At 41.7% G+C, this 15,799-nt stretch overlaps 1 protein-coding gene across 10 annotated transcripts in view; it reads left to right on the top strand.

Annotated features, from left to right (window-relative positions):
- NCKAP5 (NCK associated protein 5) overlaps window positions 1-15,799 on the top strand; it is a 394,816-nt gene that overhangs the window by 162,599 nt on the left and 216,418 nt on the right. For all 10 annotated transcript variants that reach the window (XM_030017100.2, XM_030017099.1, XM_030017101.1 and 7 more), the window contains one exon: window positions 9,196-9,259. In XM_030017100.2, coding sequence (XP_029872960.1) covers window positions 9,196-9,259 — 64 coding nt within the window. The remainder of the gene's footprint in view (window positions 1-9,195; window positions 9,260-15,799) is intronic.

Here is a 15,799-nt window from a genome sequence, read left to right as displayed (position 1 = left end):
TCACCGAGTCACAGGAATCAAAATCTGACTCTCTTGAAAGTGGCATCTGCTTTAGCAGCATCTTCCTTGTGTTGGCGACTGCTGCGTTGCCAGGCCCGTGTCAGCTCCGCTGAACAGCCAAATGTCACCAGCTTCGGTACTTCCAGCGGTGAGAGCAGGTCTATTTGGGGATGAGGACCAAAAAAAGCATCTTGTGGGCATGTGAAATGAAGAGTGGCAGTTGCGTGTGTTGGAAATAAGAGGGCGTAAAAGGTGGTGGCTTAAAGTGTTGCCTTTCTCCCGTGGGCCAGACTGTCACGTAGCAATGACCCCGTGCCTCTTTCATCACCCACTTTGAACCCAGCTGCACTATCAGGCTAAACCGGGAGGTTTTTAGCAACCAGTCTTACTGTCTTATCATCCCATTTAAAGAAGTGGAGTTCCTGGACCATATACTACTACGGGAGGATCAGGTGAATTAGTGGTGTACCAGAAGGGAAAGGTGGTAGTGTAAAATTTGCTTTCCACACTGACCTGTACTGGAGAAGGTCATAAGAATGATGCAGTGGCTCTGAGGATGCTGTCGAAAAGAAGATAAACATTGCTATTTTGTTCTAATTAGAAAGTGCAAACTGTAGGCCTTGTACTGTGAAAGAATTCTCAGAAAGAGATTTGGTACCATTTTAGAGCATTTTAGGGCTTTCATTAAACAGATTGTTTCATTTGTGTAAGGTATTTTAAAGTAGCACCCGAAAAGAACAGCCAAAAGGATACTTTATTGTAGTAAAGGATGGGGATCTGTGTACAACAGCTGCCTATATTATAATTTAAAGTTTCTTTTGCTGAATTAATATTCCAAATTGCCTTCTGTTAGTTCTTTTCTTCTTTTTTTCCCGTTTGAACATTGAGGTTTTCCATGATGATAAATCTTTGAGAACTTGGCAGCTTGCCTAATCGTAATAATTCCCACTGTATGCTTATTGGATTGCAACTCATTGACAGAAATAATACAGCATTAAATACAAATATTACTGTTAATGTAACATTAAAATTGATAAATCAGTCACTTATGTCAAGAAATTCCAAACTACAACAGTGTGAATTTGTCAAATTGTATTTGCTAGGTGTTTTATGGTGTGGGTTGTAGAACAGAGACAATAAGGTTTATGGTTAATGTACCACTTTTAGTAGTAACAAATTTTGTGGGACAGATCCTGTGCTCATTTATTTGTAGTAGTATGTTTTAGTAGTTTATGGGATATATTGAATCAAAAGGTTTAAACAGGGAGTAAATCTGCACAGAATTTGGCCCTACTAAAACCTTTACTATGCTTTTCAATAAATGCAAGGTTTACATAGTGCATGGACTATTTAATGTATAATGTGAAAACCTGTACTTTAGATGTATTTCAGAGTTCAGTACTATAGTCCTGTTTACTTGGTGTTTCTTGGCACTTAGGTGTTTGATGTTTCATACTTGATGTGACATTAAAGTTGATAGCCAGGTGTAACTCCCTTGCCTGCTGCAGTTTACTGTTTTGTGTTTGGGCCGATTTTGAAAATAAATCTCTAAGTATCTCTCACTACTGTCTGCAGACTCTGGAAATGATTAGGAAAATGTTCATTTTGTTCCTCCGGTTTTGTGTTTCATAAAAAAATTCAGCTTTTTTTTCCCCACCCATTTTCTTCTTCCACCTGGAATCTCAGCCCAAAAGAAAGGCTTCAGAGGAATATATCTAATAAAAAATTGCAACTGAATACATTATCTCATGAATAATGGTCATAAGTGAGATGTTCCAGGAGATTTGTAAAATGATTGCTTGGTATAATTCATAATTATCCTGATGATTTGGCATTGTGTCATACAGACATTAATCTTTTATCCTACAACTAAATGTGTGCATCATAGGGAAGGAATCACTTTTTTTGCCTGGGTTTTTTTTTTGTTGGTTTTTTTTTTTTTTTTTTTTAATCGAGAAACTGCATTAATTGTGATGGTTGGTACTGTCCCCCTGTCTTGTCAAGGAACTGAAAGGGGGGTTAGTGGCTCTATTTATTATCATTCTACTTATTTAGTAGTTACTAATGAATGTTATTTGAAGGTCTCTGTTTAAAAAGCTTTCGCTCTTCACTTGCTGGCTTTTCTATATTACCAAGGTTAAAAACCATCTCAAAGCTCAAGAGGAAAAAACCCCAACATTTTAAACTTTGCGTCTAGACCTCCCTAACTCTGTCTGATACTGTTGGCCCAAATATATGCAGGATTTGAGAGGTGGGCTGTGTTGTGGAGTCAACACTAATAGTGGAAGGAGACACCCCAACATTAAAAAATAGATATATTTGAAATGTTGTCTGACATACCGGTGAATCATTAACGTGTGCAGTCTTGTACCCACAATTTCAGTGTTGAAAACAAACGTCACTGAAGTAATAAAGATTGCCAATGTGAGAGAAGATGCTTCTGTTGCAAATGCGTCGCTGTCCGTCCCCACGCGCATGCTTAGGACAGGAGAATTACCGTGTGCAAGTGCCCAGCCAACCTCAGCTGCCGCGCCGGTGCTGAGAGTAATTTGTCATGAAAACAGTCCTGTGATAATCTGCCATGGACTCCTGGTAACCTTTCCTTTTCTAATTTCTTTGCCGTGGCTCTGCCCCTCTTTCTTAGCCAAAGGCAACCTTTTTGCTTTTATAATGAAGGCTCTGTCCCCACTATGTCCCTCTCTTTGCCTCCTCCTTTATGACGAGGGTACGTGGCTCAGCCCTGTGTCACCCCATGGTTTCTTCCATGGTATTTCTTTTGTATTTGGTGTCTTGTTTGGATGCTTCTGCAAAGTAACTAGATGGTATTCTTTGAACTTCTGCTTCAGATTTCATATACTTTTAAAATCCACTGGAAATTGATGGGGAGCCCCTGGGGATTGCTGATATCTATTTTAGATTATAGTTATAATTCTGTTTTGGTTTTTTTTCCTTACTGTTAGTGTCACCCAAAGAAAATACAGTTTAAATAAGTTACTACCCGTTTTGCTTGTCTGAATTTGGCAGTATCATGTCTTGCAGAAGAGAAGTTTAATTTAAATTATGTTTTTTTCTGTATGCTTATCTTTTATTACAAATAAATTAGCAATAAATAGGAGCCTGTGCCTTGCTGGTGGCTCATCCTATCTATTCTGCTTCTGCTTGACAGCATTAGTACTTCTGTTATTGTAACTCCAGTCTATGCAATTATTGTAAAAATAATTAAATAAAGCTCGTACTTTGCTCGGCTTTAAATTTGCAATGAATATTTCTTTGCAAGATGACTCTTTTATTGCCAGATCGAGTTAAACCATTGCGACTCTAAAAGGCCAGTTTCAAAATGCACACGACGCTGACATTTATAAAGCACCAAATGCCTTTGTTGTACGTGATCTTCAGTAGGAAGGAAGGTTGCAGCATCGCTAACGACTGCAATCGCAATAGGAGCTGAAAGAGGCGCATTAGTTCACTGCAGCCGTTCCACCCTCGGCTGTTCCCTTGTCAGATCTCATAGACTCGACGGGGTCAAGCCTGGTCAGCATTCGGATGGGAAACCTCCCTGGAAAACCAGGAGTTGAAGGAAGCCGGGCTTGCGTCTCTCCGCACGGACTAGCACCCTGCCCCTAGGTCAGTTGTTAGCACCATGCTATGTTTAATCCGCGTTTAATGGATTTTAGTGGTGTGTTTTTCTGGTTCATTTGAAAAACAATGTGGCAGCTACAAGTGATGATATAGTGTGTGGGGGGGAAAGGTAGAGAAAAAATTTTGGTAGGTGATAAAGAAGGAGTAGTTCCAAGGCACAGTGGTTAGGGACGCCTTGCAAATTCAGATTCCAAGTCTCTGTCATTTTTCTGTTTGCTTTTTCCCTGCCTGAACAAAGTATTTGTTCACCTTCTGAATCTCACAGCAATAACATAGAGTGGGAGACTTGGTTTGAATTTCTCTGCTCCAAAATAGTCTGCAGAAGGCACAGAAGGACTCGCTGGCATGTATCTTGGCCGCTCTGATTGGACACAGTCACCAAAAATAAAACAAATGTTAAAAGTGTATTTTCAAAGCTTGACTTTTTCAGTGGGTCAAGTGGTGATTTTCTGGCTTTACAAATAGGGCAAATTATGAAATGAAAGGAAAAGCTGGGCTTCCTTTTATTGCGCAGAACCGACCACTGCTAAATGAAATCACTGCAGAGTGAAAGTTTCCAAGAAAGGATGGAACATGAAGAAAACACTTTCCCATTCATGGAAAAAAAAAAAAGGAGAGTAGAGGAACATTAGTAGCTTGAGAGCTGTCATACCTATTAAATTTTGTCCACATTCATTCCTTGTGTAGGAAAGTAATAATTTACTGAGGAAAAAGGAAAAGTTTGAAATCTTTTGTGTGTCAGTGTTGAAAATGCAAGACCTGTCAATGCACGCTGGCAGGTCGTGGGGCTGCCGTGTGTGATCAAGACAGGAAAGGACAATGTCAGGGCTTGATAGAGCTCTTGTCTTCTCAGTGGATCATGGGTTAAGGTTAAGGTTCACTGAAGCATTAAGTTAAGTTTCAGATTATGTTACTAAGGCATTTTCCATTCTTTTTGAGTTTTGATTGTGTTCTTCATTAAAACTAGAAAATTATTTTCCTTCATTAAACCTGTGAAATTATTATTTACCACTGAAAATGTATCCTGATTCTGTATGGCTGATATCTTGGCAAATGGATATAATTCAGCACATTTTAAGGGAATCTTTATTTCAGAACTTTGTCCAGAAGCTATTTTAAGTAATACCTTTCTGTGTTAGATGGAGAAGCAAAGCCCTGTATCTGAGACCTTCTGGATCTGAAGTTTCAAAATAAAAATGAAAATCTTACTCCAAATTTTGGGAAGCTGAAGTTTACTGCTAGAGTTTTTGGTTTTATTGTATCGGTGTAAAATAGCATTATGAAGAAGGACAACTAAGAAAAAGGGAGTCTTTCACGCATCCAGTGTAGATTTTATTGTGGTGTTTGATCTGAGGCTGTCTGTTACCAGATCAGGAACAGTATCAGCATTTGTTCAAAATTATGCGATAGGTGGGGACTTGTGACTGCATTGACTTACCTACCTTTAATCCCCATGGATTGGGAGAAGTTCAAGTAGCAGAGTTTTGTAGTGAAGTCCTGAGCTGTGTGTGTTAGCTGTCACTGTCATCTGATACAGGTTTTTTTGTCTGGTAGTTGAATGAGTCGAACTGATGGGAAGGGAGGTTGAAGGAGAAATTTGAGTTTAAGGAGAGTTCAGAATTTGCAGGATTATTTAGCACATTTATGTTTTTCTTGGACTAAATGGGCTTTCCTCAAACTGTTGTTTTTTTAGAACAAGCTACTGCAATATCTCCTAGTGATATTGAGACTTGAAATGTATCTTTCTTCCATCCGCACAGTGACTACTTGTGTGCTTGGTTCCATCTGGAAAGGATATAATTGAATCCTTGTTTGGCTCCTTTAATTATCTCTTTGCAAAGTCCTTGGCTGGGAATTTTGCCACTTACAATGCAAATATTCAAACTTAAGAGCATAAACTGTGCTTTCAAAGAGCATTTTTGTAAACCTTTTATCATTTGGTGGTTTTTCAAAAGCGAACATGAGAACTTCTCAATGAACATGTTTTAATTTTTTAAATCCTCAGAGAAGATTTTGTTTTCTTGCAGGTTGGCTGTAGTTGCCAATTAACTTTGTTAATTAATCATGCTATAGGGATGAAACATGGTTGATTAAAAATAAATAAAACCGTATAGCAACAAAGTAATGCTACTGATTTTTCCTATTTAAAAGCACAGATTAAAAAAACAAGATTAACTTTGAAGCTGCGTGTCAAATGTTCTTTGCATTTGAAACATCTGAAAGGCTAAAGCAGCTAAAAGCTTATTATTTTTTGCAGCTCAGTCATAGTAAAATGCTTATTCAATTGTAACACCATGTTGAAAAATGGGAGCTGAGGATAGTCACTTGAAGGTGCTGTCTTAATCAAAACTGCCTGAGATGTGGGTAGTAACCAACGGGTTTATTTGGACAGGCTTACACGTGAAGGTCCTTGCTCTCTCGTCACGTATCTTACATCAAAACTTCTAACACTGCAAATTGGTGTTAAATGCTGTCGGCTCGTAACAGGATTCTGACCGCTTCTCTCACCCATTATACCGGCATATGTTTGTATAGAGGTAGTGGGAAATGGCTCACTGCAGGCGATGGGCCAAGCGCATCAGAAATGAAGCTCCCTGGAATGATCTCAGGGATGACTGTGGTCCACAGGCACGCTCAGCCTCTGCCCTGCGTCCTGCCTAGATGAAGGCGACTGTCTGCGGAGGTCTGGCTGCGAGTGCACAGCTCCTTCACCTGGGGAACGCAGGCAGGAGGGAGAAGATGCGCTGGGACCACAGAGTTTGCTTGCCTCAAAGTTGCCTTATTTTTAGACACGGTTGGAACAGATGGCTCTTCTGTATCCGCTATTGCAGATTTTTTCTCCTACATGGTAGTCGGGTTTCTTTATAATTTTCTGCTATTGAAAAGTGGTTCTGTTCCTAATAGCAGCAATATTATAAACACAGTATGAGAATGCCAGTCTTTGCTCTCCTTCACTGGGAAAATTGCTAAGGAAGCCCTTTCTGAACCTCAGCCAGGATCCTCACCCAGAGAGGGAAGACCTGGCGTCGTTAGGAGGAGCCCTCTTTGCAGATGGAGCTCAAATGGAATTTACTCTGATAAAATTGCAGGAGTCGAGAAATGTGGAACTGATTCCATGTTGGAGGTAACACAGAGAGAGGAAAGTAGGAGTACTCCTCATGTAGGAGGAATAACTAAATAAATCTCTCCAGACCACTAGCAGGAAGTGTACGGAGGAGTGGTTTGTGGGGCTTTTGTTTATTTTTTCCCCCTGTATCTTTTCTCATAAAATATCTCTAGGCGTTTGTTTTGCAATTAAAAAGTCAAAACCCCCTCAAAGGGTACACTCGCTTTTTCCACTAAAACATATTAGGGCACTGAAGTGGTGCAAAAATGCAACGGGCTATTTGTAATTTGCCTGTGATAGTATCCGAGCAAGGAAGAGGGAGGGCGGTATGTGTCTTTAGACGCTGTTTTTAGGATACTTGCGTTAAGGCTATCAATGCTGTACTAATGCCACTTCTCAACTTTCAGTAATTTTTTCACATGCGCAAAAGAGGATCTTGATATCGTGCTGGAGTAACACAAATGCAACACCCACCGGGCTGTGGCTCTATCATCTTTAGGTTTTGCCAGTATTCAGTGGTTTCAACATTGTGTATGTTTACAAATCACAATATTAGCAATGCCTGGTATTAATCTGATAACCGTGCTTGCAGGGTGCCACCAGCCGGCTGCGCGGGGAGTGTTGTGGGGGAAGGTAACTGTTAGGGAGACTTAACTTAAATACCACGTCTTCTACTGAAATGGAGAGGGAGGACTGGTTTAGGGACTCAAGGATACGTCCAGCTATGGCTGAGTGACACGAGTGCTGTCATTCCTGCAGTAATTAGGCAGGCACACGCAGATCTTCCTTCCTCAGCAGAAATGGTTCCTGAGAAATGGTTTAAAGGCTACTTTTTTTGCAAGATCAGGAATAAAATATCGTAGAGTGTTTAGCTTTTCATGCCGGATGAGAGTGACCCAGTCAATGACAGGAGCAGTTATGGAGCCCAGGGAGACCATGGGCCGCCAGGTCCTGCCTCAGCCCCGGCTGGGCACCTTTGCAGGTTTTTGGGGGGACGGGAGTTTCCAGCCCCTGCTCTTCTCTGCGGCGAGAGAGCTGGGAGATGCGTCTCTGCATTTTCAAGACTTTGTATCTCACTGCGGTACACAGCGGGAAGGTTTTCTTTCCTGAACTCAAAACGTCCCAGGAAAGCCGGGCAGCGTGGCTGGCAGACTCGTGGCCGGAGCCCTTGGCGAGTGGCGTGAGGCCGGTCCTGCCGGCCCTCAAACTGCATAGCTGTGCTCTAACATTCACATTGTACTGAGTAGTCACTGGGGCAGAGATTTTAAAAATCCCAGGTAGGTATCAGGATGCTGCACCAGGATGGTTCAGGTCTTTCTTTCCGATTAGACCAAGTAGAATTTCTGGGCAAAACACGAGTAAATGGAAAATTTCAAACTTGATAATGGATATATTGTGGTTCAAAAATCCTTTTGCTGGAAGTTTTCAAAGCTGATCATCTTTTGGAAATAATTTATTCATCTGCAAATTTATGTTTTGGTGTGTACTGATAAATTCTTCATGTGCTTATTAAATTCCTTTGACGTTTCTGGAGGGTGCTTTTATTTCAAAAATAGATACTCTTCCTTAAAAATAGCCTACTTGAAAAAATGTCTTTGTTTTTCTTAAATCCTTTTTAAATTACAGTAGGTTGCTTTAGTCCTACTTGTTCCATAAAGTATTTTCTGCTTTGCTGAGCTTCCAGAGCAAATTCCTCTCTTCCCATACGCCTCCTGCAGTGGTTGGTTCCTGCACCACTTTCCACTGTTTAGGTTTTGCAGTTCACGTAGATGGTATGTGCTACGTTCTCCCAGTTCATACACTGTGAAAATCTCTTTTTCTTTTCTGCATATACTAAAACCCTACTTTCATTCCTTTCTTACAACTTTTCAGGTGAAAGTGTGTTGTGATCGCCAAATCCTTAATTAAGCAAACTAATTGTTACTTGAGTTGAGCCAAACATTTGGGTAAGGATCTTATATTAAAAAAGGCTAATAAAAAAAAAATAATCTGATAATTCAGTAGTTGCAAAATGCAGCACAGCATGTTTAGGAATAGAATAGATTTTTTAAATTTCATTTTTATGCATATATTTATTGATGATCTAACAGCCTTCTGGCTTGTGTTAATGCAGTGCGGAATAAAGCCAATGTGTAAGGCCACAGGAAAATAAATAACACAATCTGATTTGCACCGTCTGTTTCCATATCGCCAGCGTGATGAGCTACTTTGTTGTTTGAATGGAGCAAATGATATTGAATTCAGTTGATTTATTGACAGTTCTGTCAAACTGCCACAAGGTGAAACAATAACGCAGCCGCTAAATATTGCAGAGAAACATGGTGAGGAGAGCAGGGTCTGCCAGGAGGGTTACCCGAGCGATGCGCAGGAATGCCACCCCGATGGGGAAGCGGTGCGTTCTTTCTGCCAGTGAAAAATGAACTGCTATTCACACGCTTTTCTTTCCGTAGGGAGAAGCTGTCTGTGGCTCGGCTGCAGCGAGAAGTTGCACAAAGTAAGAGTGAAGGAGCAATGGTAAGCTGCGGCAACTCGCTGCTTTGTGATTCTTGTCTTGCTACTTCAGGCCTTAGGTGCGTTTTGTCTTGCTGAAGACGGTCACCAGAGCATTAAGGCCGTCTTGGGCATAATTATGGGTTGCCGACGATGTGCTCATAAATCTGAGGAAACTCAAGGCGCTATCTTGGCTTCCTTGGAAGAGCTGCAGTGGAGAAAAGCTGTTTCCTTTTCCCTGCTGATGGTGCTTACTGGAATTAGAAGCAAGGCAAGCATGGAAAGGCAATTTCAGATCAAAATGGAGTAGATTTTCTTGCCTGTTAAATCTTAGGCAACTGCAGAAAAATGGAAGAATACAAGCATGGAAGCTTAAAAAAAATCAATCTGATAATTTTGTAAATCTTGTAATGCTCCTTATATCTTCATTTTTCATGTAGCAATTTATGAGATTAGGCTTGTGAGCAAAAGTTGAAATGGCAGATTTTTGGTTAACTGCGAATCGCAATTTTTTAGAGTGCCTTATCTCTTCAAAACAATTTTCTTTAGGAGCCAACATATGCTGAGTGTGCTTAATTACTTAATATCTAAGGAACTCTTCCCATCTGTTAAGGAGTTTGTTTGTCCCTGTCTTCAGATAAAATGTCTTAGGCTTCCATGGGATAAAGCAGACCCATTCAAAAACCTTAAAACCCAAATCAGTCCCCTTGAACATACTCATGAAACTGCTGCTGCTTTGAGTGAGTTGCACAGTTGGCTGTGAAAGAATTTGGTCCAAAGTTTGTTTAACTTAGTGGGGAGAAGCTGTAGAGGGTCTCTGGGGAGCAGACGCTCCATTAGCTGTGTGACTCAGGGTCCTTAAAATCCCACCTGCCTCCACTGAGTGCATTTTATAAATCATTATTAGTGATGAATACAATGAAGTGAGATCTGGAGGGACCTAAGTGACAGGTAGGAGAAACCAGCTCTGAATCTGTTGCTCTCTACCATGGCTACACGTGGCTCCAGCAGAGTTGGAGATGCCACGCGGGGGGCTGTGCTGGGGCAGGGGCGTCTGGGCTCTGAATGCCTTGTAGAGAAGGAGACAAGTAGGGTTTGCTCAGGCAAATATTGCTGATTTGCCCCGAGCCTCCGCTGCACGCCCAGCTCGGCCGTGAGAGCCGCTGCCCTCTCCCATCTCAACACCACTGCCGATGCGCCTGCCCTTGGGTCTGGAGCGTGGCTGGGTTGGCCACAAGAACACTTTGAGATGGGGTTTAAGGAGTTGGAAAGACTGACCACTGTGTGCATTGGGGCAGAAGTCCTGGAGGAACTGAGAAACAAACTTTATCAAGTTAAGCCGTAATCCAAGAGCCAATGAGTGAGATAAAACTCCTGCTGCCTCCAGGAGGAATTTTGCCTGAGGAAGAATGGCAAAGATCAGGCATTGGATTTGCAATTGCGTTTTAGTTTTCAGTGTAAACAGTTTTCAAAATCTGGGAAGAGCTGTTTGCTCTATTTGAAATGTTTCCTTTAATTTTTTTAAACTAGCTTTCCCTTGGAGGCATAGAAATAATATAATATATGGAGTGTTAAATATACTTAGTGGAATAATTCAAGACTTTATGAAATGAGCAATGTTGATTAACCTTCTAGAGCTGGTAAGGCTTTTGTATATGCACCCACCTTGTAGCTTCATCTCGTGAGAGTCAACACTTCTTGTGCCTTCTACTAAGGGTTTGTGGAATTAATCACGTAGTCGGGCTAACCAGAGGGTAATTTTGTATGATTTGTTGAGAGGCCGAGTGTTGTAACCCATTAGGAGCTGATAGGTAGCTCTCCGGGGGCACAATCTTCCCCCAAGGTAATCGCTAGGTAGTTTTTCCCTTCTTCCCTGAGGGGTAATTTCCACAATTATCCTGCAACTATGGCCGAGGACGAGTGCGCCTGTAGAGACAATTGCTTTGAAGCTGTTGACGTATGGAAACCTCTTTGTGTCTCAGAGCTTAGAACTGGTGATTTTAATATGAAACACAGCAGTCATTAATTAACATTAATGAACTTGCTTGGCCGTGAGGGGTATGGGAGCAGTAAGGGCCCAGGAGATGGAGTATTTGAACACGGGGGAGGCCAGGGATGGAGTAACTTCTGTAGGCTGCGTTCTCGGGGCACGTGGCAAGGAGCCCGCAGCACACACCGGTTTTGCGGCAAATACTTTACAAAGATTCACAGTGAAATTTCGGCGAGGGATTCTGAGCAAGCGAGCCTTTGGCAAACGACGAGGCTTCCTCCGGAGAAGTGCTGGCAGCCAGCAGTGTGCCCGCAGGGTTCTGAATCCCATGTGCCGCCCTTTTTGGTGTGATGGACGTCCCCCCGCAGACAGCCCGGCGTCCTCTGGGGCTGGCGGCGAGGATGCCGGGCAGCAGTACCAGCCAGCCACAGGGCGCCCGAGGGGTTTTGCTGTGCTGTCACCGGCTGCCACTCGGGATAAAAGGGATGGCACCCCCCGCCCGTGGCAGGCCACAGCTTTATTTAATCACTAATTAGCTAATCGCCTTTACTTACTCCCATTTTCTTTTTTTGTCTGTTGTGCTAGTTAGATTGGCACGAAGGTTTTCAGTGAACCAGCACCTTCGTCTGGGAAGAGCACGGGTGACAGCACATGCCACCTCTAACGCCACCTTCAGTGCCTCGCTCGGTCTCGTGGAGAGCATCTCTCATACCAGGCGTGAAGCGGAGAGAGCACGAGGAGCCGTGCTGCCACACCGCTCCCCCGCGTCCCGGGGACTGTGCAAAGCATCACGCAAGCCTTTTGCGGGATGGCGCCTCGTTTAATACCCGCTAGCGTTTCTTGCTTCTTTTAAAAAAATAAATTCTATTTGGGTTTTGCAGTCACAGGTAGGGTAAGAGGTGACCACGTTACGTCAACCCACGCTCATTTTTAGGGTGAGCAGAGCCAGTGAGCAGGGTCCCTGGAAGCGGCAGGAGGGAAAGGCTCCTGGTGCTCAGGTTCGCCCAGCATCGCAGGAACTGCTGCGGTGAGGTGTACACATACATAAAAGCAGTAACGACAAATAAATGCCAAGCATGTGCTGTAGAAACTACTTACATTGTGGTATCTTTGCTCAAAAAATGGGTTTGTACCTCTGTATAAATAACATGTGGTGAGTGCTGGTGAGATGCGTGTTTATGAGGAGACGTTTTTCTGAGGAGACTTCAGTTGAGGTTGAAGATCAGGCAGTATGTACTGTATGCGATACCAGTGTGTCTGCCTCACAGCACTCCCTGTAAGAAATGTGGGTTTTAGTATCTCCCAGAGTTACATTTTTCATGACCGATTTATTATTGGAAGTAGCTAATTACTGGAAAGTACTATAGAAGATTAAATGAAGATAGTTCATTTCAAGATAAATGCTGACCACCAAAAATATACAGATAACCTGTGATATGTTTTTTCCATATAGTTGTATGGAAAATCTGGTACCTAATATAGGATTGAATGAGTATGTATTTATAAATAACTTGAATTGGGAGAACTGAATAAATTCAGACTGCGAATCCCTGACCATTGCTCAGGTTTCTTTATTTTATGAACCACCATCAGTAAATATTGATTATTCATTATCAAAATGCACAATTACTTACTGCCAATCCATCTACTGAAAGTTTCAGCAGCACTGAGCCTAGATTGGCAGGTGGCTCTTCCTGTCGCTTATGGCCTTTAATTTCTTAATGTGCATGTTCGCAGTTTTCTTAGTCATGTTTCTTCTGACTCATCGAGGACATTTTACTTTTTTATAAAGGAAAAGATTATCACTTCATATGTGTACAGTTCTTACAGCATTTGATGGAGACTGTGCAGGTGTCTGTGGTGACAGATTCCATTATTAAAATGAGCAGCTTTCAAAATAGATCACAAGTTTATTTCAAAACATAGTAAAGACTGAAAACTGCTTTAGTCACCGGTCTCTCTCTCTCTCTCTCTCTTTTTTTTTTTTTTTTTTAAACTTTCATTCCATGACTTTGGACCTTTAGGACACAGAACAAGACCAGTTGAAGTGTTCATTTTTGTGAAATTTTCTTAACAGTAAACAGTGCCAGGTTGGGAATAATAGGGGAAAAATGCTGCCACAGTTACATAGCAGAGTTCTCGTGGCAGCTTAAGTACTGTGTTAGCAGAAACTAGGTTAAGAACCTAAAATGAACCAAAAGTATACACAATTGTGTCATGTTTTAATGACTTGGATTTGTTTAATCATTACCCAGAAAAATGTTAATTTTTTTATTTACTCGATACCTTTATTTACATATATGTTACACAATTTTGTTAGTTTGTACTTCTGCATCTGAGTCCTTTAATTCTACTCTATTTTCCATTAGTTCAGTGGCCTGTAACCTACACAAAAGAAATTATACCACTCTGGCAATTTAGCTGTGAAGGTTAAAGTGGGCTGATGCTGCCTTTTATATCTACATGGGTTTCACTTAGGGTGGGCCCTAGGCTCTGATTTACCATGTGTCCTGCTGCGTCTTTAAGTGATGCAAAGTGATTATCATGGGCTCTTCCCGGTACCCGTCTATTCCACACCTGCACCCTTTTGTTAAAAACCCACCATGTTAAGTGAATGTGAGGTCCCCGCTGAATAGGTTTCCACCCTCTGGTAATCCTTCTGCATTAGATTGATTTATGAATGTATCAGATTCTTTGTTAGCATGTAAACCACTAATTAATTTAAAGCTCTCTGTGGAAAAATTAAAGCCCTGGTTAAGGCTTTCAACAGGCTCAGATGGTGCTAATAATGGAAAAACAAGTTATATTAATGAGTTTTGATGCGATCAGCACAATTCTTGCTTTACAAACAGTTTTTGCTGTAAAACAGTAGAGACTGCAAGTTTTTAAATAAAGAGTGGAAGAAGTAAAAAGCAGAAAAAAATCGCAGCGTCAGTAAGATATCCCATTATCACTAGGAACTGAGTCACTTCTGCCTGTTACAACTTTCTTAAATGTAATGTGTTTAGATGCATGTAACAGCCTCTTAGAAAACCACGGGAAGTGCAAACCGGTCTTTTTCCCAGATTGAAACCGAACTTCTAAAGTAATCACCTTTGAAAAGATCTCTGCCTTTTCTCCTCATCACGCACTGCCAAACTGGAGCGTTCACGTGGAGACAGACGTGTTGAAGTGCAGAAAAGGTCTTGATTGAAATCGCATCAAAATCAGTAGAAAGTCTGACCATATTCTCTGCTTTTCCAAACTCCAGGGTGTTTTGTATGTAATTTCAGTTGTTGGCTTTTTTGCTCAAATTTAGACTTTTAACGTGGGTGCTGGTTTTTGGTTGAGAAGAAAGAGGAGATCAGACCCCGACTTGACGATGCTTTGTTGAGCTGAGTGAAATGAAGTTGAAAATAGAAAGCCAAATTTCCATCTTTTTTTGTAGGAAGCTGAAAATGCACAGTTACAGGAGCAGCCCATGATTGTAAGAAATTGTGCTTTTTCCGCACGTCTCCCCAGGAGCTGCATTTACCTCTCCTGGCTCTCAGCACTGCCAGGGCACTCGGTCTCGGGCCACCATCCTGGCTCTGTGGTCAGCACCACAGCTGATATTAATGCTGCCCCATCAATCAGCTAGCAGGGAGCTTTCTGAAAAGGAGCACGGTCAGCATGTTGAGAAGCCCAGCTCCTAACATCTGCACTACGTACCTTGTTTTTACAGAGGAGGGGGAATCCTGAGGTTGCTCTTGAGCTGGGGTCTTACAGATGGCAACACAATGTATTGCCACGAGCGCAGAGGTGCTTTCTGTCACCGGTGTGATGAATCTCTGCAATCGCCTCCAGCAGCTGGGAAGGCTGTTGTTGCAGAAGCACCCGGGTCATTAAAAAATAGATGATATTTAGTAATAAATGAAGTGTTAAAGATGAGGTACAAAAGGCTAAATTGTCTTTTCCAACTTCTGGGTCCTTACGTCTATGAAAACATCTATCTGGGCTTTTAATTAGAAAGTAGCAGAGAGAGAGAAGCAAAGTCACCGTTTTAAAATGTCTCTTTGACTGTTAAATATTGTAAACCGGAAAGAAGCAATCTGACCCTTGCGCTGTCTTTTCTGTGAAGCTCTGTATTTATACACAGCTAGCCATGCTCTCTAGCTCCTTTTTCTTAGCAACTTCATCATACAGCCCTCACGGAAACTCATTGACATTAGTAGTGGTTAGCATCAATAACGATTATTGAAATTCTTTACAAGCCTAGTTTAATGCTCCTGGACCTCACTAATTGTTCATACTTCATTAGGCCAAATGTCCTCATTCACAACTTTGCAGTTTCGTCTTCAGTGGTTTTAAAATCAAACCTTGTGTCCTGAGTATTTTTTTGTTGTTTGCTTCAAATTTGCAAATACGTAGATATTTTCAGGTTTTGCAGTTTAAGGCTTTTATGAATCTAGGGATTCTTTATGACTTAAAATTGCTGACCTTTCAACAGTCATTTTCCAATGAAAAAAATAAACCCGACTGCTCACTCTTCCTGAAACAGAAGTACCGAGAGCCCGATCGCTTCTGCTCGGCATCGTCTGCCTCTCAAAGCCCGT

The sequence above is a fragment of the Aquila chrysaetos genome, chromosome 6 (assembly GCF_900496995.4).
Source record: "Aquila chrysaetos chrysaetos chromosome 6, bAquChr1.4, whole genome shotgun sequence".
In the NCBI taxonomy this organism is placed as follows: domain Eukaryota; kingdom Metazoa; phylum Chordata; class Aves; order Accipitriformes; family Accipitridae; genus Aquila; species Aquila chrysaetos.
This window is presented reverse-complemented; position numbering and strand designations above follow the sequence as displayed.